The following is a 5,057-nucleotide window of genomic DNA, read 5'->3' as shown; positions in this document are numbered from 1 at the left end:
TTACAACTGAAGTTGAGCCTGACAAATTTTTTCTTTGAAAGCAGCAAATATATCACAGCCTCGTGTTTTTCCTTTTAGTGCTGCCAAAGCAAACAACTCTTCATAACTTTTGAAGTCTGCAGTTATAACCCGAATAAATAACAGAAGTTGGGCAGAATCAGTCACATCAGTAGATTTATCTAAATCAATTGAATAATATGCGTCCTCCATTTGACATATTGAGAATAATTGCTCAGAACTATTTGTAGCAAGCTCATGTTGACGGTCCGTAATTGTTCGCCGAAAAAGCGGAAGCTGCTTATACTTATCCACTTTATCTGGATCCGTACATGACACTGCTTCAATGAGGCAAACTTTCAAGGTTTTAATATCACTATATGGTTTTCCTCCTTTGCCAAGAATGAGAGCAATTTTATATGTTGCTTCAGTTGTTCTATTTCCATGTTCTTGAACAATTGAAAATGTCTGCTGTTGTTTGCTCTTTTGAGATTTCAGTTTTGCTAATGCATTTTTTTGAGCTTCTCTCTCTAATTTTGCATACTTATGATCCTTATAAATTTTTTCATAATGTCTCTTTGCAGTAGCATTCTTCAAAGTAGCAATTGTGAGGTCACACAACAAGCAAAGCATTTTATCCTTGATTAGAATCATGAAGTAATCTTCCTCCCATTTTTCATTAAAAGACCAATTTTCATCTTGCTCTGAATCACTGAAAATTAGACATAAATAGAAAACCATAATATACATTATAATACAAAAACTTACAGTAAATTGATTTCTACTGTCACAAAAAAAAATCTGTACGGTGTTTTTAATTATTCATTTTGTTTTGTTTTGTTGTTATCTCTGTCAATCAATTACTACTGTAGCAGCTTCGTCAAGTTAAACAATTTTTTCCCTTAATTAACATTAGCATTCATACAATTTACTATAACTAAAATATAAAAATAAAGTAATTTTTTAAATTTCATTATTTTCTCTAAAATAATTTAAAAAAAAATTTAAGTTCTTAATTTTACATTTTGGGGCCGCACAAAGAGTGTCTGGGGGCCGCAGGTTTCGCGCCCCTGGATTAGAGTCTTTAAAAACTTGATCTCGTCATCCAAAGAAATGCTTTCTGATTGAAGAAGGAGGCAGACATCGTTTACACATAGGAGAGCATTGAACCAGTTAGAAGACAATGAATATATGATTGAATTCACTTTTTGAGTGCCTTAACTAAAGTCAGTTGAAGATTTTCTAAAGTAGGATTTTCAAGAATTTTCAAGGACTTTAGTATTTCTTTTGGTCGTTTTGACAATGGCCGGACAGCCTCTATGTGCGCAATCTTGTTTGGGACGTTTGGTAAAGAGACTGCCCAGTTGCCTCAGTCAAAATTTTTCAGCGCATGGAGCTACTACTAAAAAGGTTATACAACGGTTGGATGTTGCTAAAATAGTTCTTGACTACAGTAGAGGATTCTGCAGAATGAACCCCAGTTAGATTGAGAATATGCGCACTGCAAGACATGAACAAAAGTTGCAGATTTTGTTCTAGAATGATCGCCAGTACTCCTTTGTATAAATCGTACATATTAGCCCCGTTATCATAGCCCTGGCCCCTACAGTTTTTAAGTCAATTTGGCTTTGATCCAAAACGTCTATAATCAGCTTCGCAATATCAGAACCCTTTTATTTCTCCAGATTTTTAACCTCCAGAAAACGCTTTTATACTTTTCATTGGTCGTCAGATCCTTAACGGACAAATCGAAGAACGAAAGTGATTTGTTCCGTATGAGACACGTCTGGAGTTCCATCAACAATAATGGAAAAATTAATGGGTGTGTGGACCTCTTTGATAATAGCAGCGAAAACATTTCATCACATGCCATAATGAACTCATTTCATAATGAACTCAGATCTCCAGCTCAAATAGTGCGATTGCATACTTTCTTTTAGTTTTTGGTGTCGATAACTTCTTCTAGAGGGAACTGAAGTATCTTATTGTGTTTCCCCAACAGCTCAAAGAAGGCTAAAAAATTACCATTATCATACTCGTCCAGCATGTTTGATGTACCTACACAAATATGAACATAATATTCAAATAAAGATTACATCTAGATTAATATTCCAAGCAACATTAAAGTTATTTTATGATCATAAACTGCTAACATACCTCGAAAACTTAGATTTCTTGAAGCTAAATGGAGAGTGACATCCAGGACGCAGCGTAAAATTTCGTACCGCTTTGATGACTCATTTTTTATTGACTTTTCAAGTTCTGAACCGATCTCGGTCTGATTTTCAAGGCTTTAAAGGCTGATTTCCATACAATGTAGTTATTCCTGTGTTGAACATTACACTGGTGGCTTTTAATCTTTTCTTTTAGCTTTCGCCAATTATCTTTTATTCCATCGTTCCATATCAAGAGGATAGAATGAAATCCCGGGCCAAAGTTATGCTTTTGTCCAAAAATAGAGCAGGAAAAGCAAACGAAAGCTTTTGCAGTTCCACTCCAGATAAGCCAGTCTCTGTTAATCTTCTCTCCATTGAGTAAAGTTTCGTAAAAAACAAAGGCAGTAACTTTTTTGTTTGTAGAATCTTTAGAAAAAAGTGCCAGATCTTAAAGTAGTCTATTTAGTATGACTAGATCGCGTTCGATTTTGGATAAAACCCTCTTCCACAAATCGAGGTCGTTTCTAACTGCTTGATTAACCAGTTGAACTACCTCTTGATCCTAAATTAAAAATAGCATTTTAGAATTTGTGTTTTTAATATCTGCAGATATTAAATGATAAGTTTTTAATATCTGCAGGTTTTTCATAAAATAAGAATGCGTCCTGAACTCACTCGATTATTATCTTCTTCTTTAGAAACCGTTGAAAATTTTGAAGGGGAAGATTCTTGGACTCAAGGCTTCACCAACGCTGTTCGTAGCATGGTCTATTTAAAAAAGAATTACTTTTACAGTGAATTATCATGAAATTATGAATATAAGATGTGAATAAAAAATAAAGCTGTTAACCTATACTTTGACTACTTGGTCAGACGTAGAGTTATTAGATGCCTTTTTTTTTTAACTTTATCGAAGCCTTACTCTTCCAGTCTTCGTTTGTTCTTGAATTCTTTTACAAATTTTTCAACGGCTATTTTTCTGCCTTGGGACCCTGAATCGTGGTTTCAAAAACTGGACATGACGTTTTTACTGTAAGATGTGTGTTACTTATTTTTAAATATAGAATAAAAAATTTCAAAATTAAAATGAATTTTTTATATAGAATTTAATTCTATAAGGATTAAATGCAGTTTCACAATATCAATTTAATTGGAATGAATGTATGAATATTGAGAAAGAATATTTGAAAAGTGTCGGAATGAGAGTAACTTAACAGATTTATGTAACATAACATTGATAATGTTTTAAATCAAGCCTTTTGTTCGTTTGATAAGCGTTACGTAATTCGAATTTTAACAACATTTAAATTGAAGCCAAAGCAATCAGTCCTTCCACGCAGAAAAAATAGAAATCGTGAATTTTCCATTTAATTTTCAATTTCATTTCATATTATAAAATTCTAAAAATCTTACAAAATATCTAAAAGGAAAAAAAAAAAAATTATTTTAGCTTAAATTTTTTTGCTTAAAATTAATATATATATAGATATATATATATATATATATATATATATATATATATATATATATATATATATATATATATATATATATATATATATATATATATTAATGCATACACATTTTTTATAGAGTAAAGAGTAAACGAAAAAAAAAAGTGAACGGTTTAGCAATTTTGTTTCTTTTGCATTTATTGAAAGCTAAAACAAAAAATCTTTAAAAATGCGAGGCACAGTTTTGTAGAAAATTTTGTGCTCTATCTAAAGGTGTAAAAATTTTTTTTAAAAACTTAGTTTTGCCTGAGCAAACCTCAAAATTGTGACCGTCGTAAAAAAAAAAATTTTCATAAAAAACTCAACTTCAAAACTAAAATTAAATTTTACTTAACAAAAAAGGCGGTTTTGTAGAAAATTTTATGACAATCAAGATTCTCTTTCCAAAATTGAATTTGCTAGTTCCGGAAAAATGTTATGAGCAAAAAACCAATATAAATGTTTTTCGGGGGAAGAGTAAACATGCTGATTGCTCACACTTATGCATTAAGATGATCGCGGTTAAACAAACTAATAGTTATTAATTATTTAAAACGTAAATAAATATGGCAGCCTTAAAAGGCTGCCATATTTATTTACGAGCTTAAAAGCTCGTCCGAATAATAAATTAAAAGTCCGAGCTTAAAAGCTCGGACGAATTTTGAATTCGATTCCAAAAATTTCGACTAAATTCGGAATTTGGGGTCAAATTCGAATTCAAATTTTTTCATATTTGAGATATGAATTTGAATTCGATTTTTAATTTCGAATTCTGATTAATTGGATAAAAATTTAAAAACATTTGAAATTCAAATTTAAGTTTCGAATTTAATTAAATTTGGAATTGAATTTATAATTAAGTCAAAAGACACAGTTTCTTAAGCAGTTATAAAATAGTTCCAAGCACTGCAATAAAATTAAGCTTTATAATAAAATTTTAAAACATTACGATTTTATTTTTGCGCGCTAAACTATGCTTTTATTTGTTGGTATTAAAAAATTAAACATTTTCAAACAAAACAAACAATTGAATGTAACAATTAAAAACTCGGAATTAAATGAAAAAGTTGCGTGAATTCAAAGCCCATTCAAAACAATTTTCTTTGCGCATGAATAATGTCCAAGGGAATTGTATTGTTGCAATCATTATTACATCTCCAAAGAGTAAATCGTATATAAATGCCCATAGGGAATTGTATATGTAGCAATCCTTACAATATAAATAAAAATACTTAAATTTTTACTTCTTCTTGAAAAAACTAGTTCATTTTTAAACCAAAATTAAGCTAAAATCAAGTCAACATAGTTAAAAAAACCTTTCCACAAATTGTGGTCTTATTTTGAAAAAATTCAACCTCTTAACGAAAAGGACAAAGTAATCCCAAGGTAACTTGTCAGATTAAAGTGCCCG

General features: G+C 30.6%; 1 protein-coding gene across 1 annotated transcript; it reads right to left on the bottom strand.

Moving 5' to 3' along the window:
- LOC136080192 (EPM2A-interacting protein 1-like) lies at positions 1–747 on the bottom strand. Its single transcript, XM_065796806.1, has one exon. The coding sequence runs from the start codon at positions 745–747 to the stop codon at positions 1–3; it is 747 nt and encodes a 248-aa protein (XP_065652878.1).
- Positions 748–5,057: the final 4,310 nt, after the last annotated feature.

The sequence above is a fragment of the Hydra vulgaris genome, chromosome 05 (genome assembly GCF_038396675.1).
Source record: "Hydra vulgaris chromosome 05, alternate assembly HydraT2T_AEP".
NCBI classification, from domain to species: Eukaryota; Metazoa; Cnidaria; class Hydrozoa; order Anthoathecata; family Hydridae; genus Hydra; species Hydra vulgaris.
Note: the sequence above shows the minus strand (reverse complement) of the source record. Positions and strands in the feature narration are given on the sequence as shown.

Coding starts and splice junctions, on each gene's coding strand:
- LOC136080192 (XM_065796806.1), bottom strand. CDS start 747: ATGTATATTATGGTTTTCTATTTATGTCTAATTTTCAGTGATTCAGAG.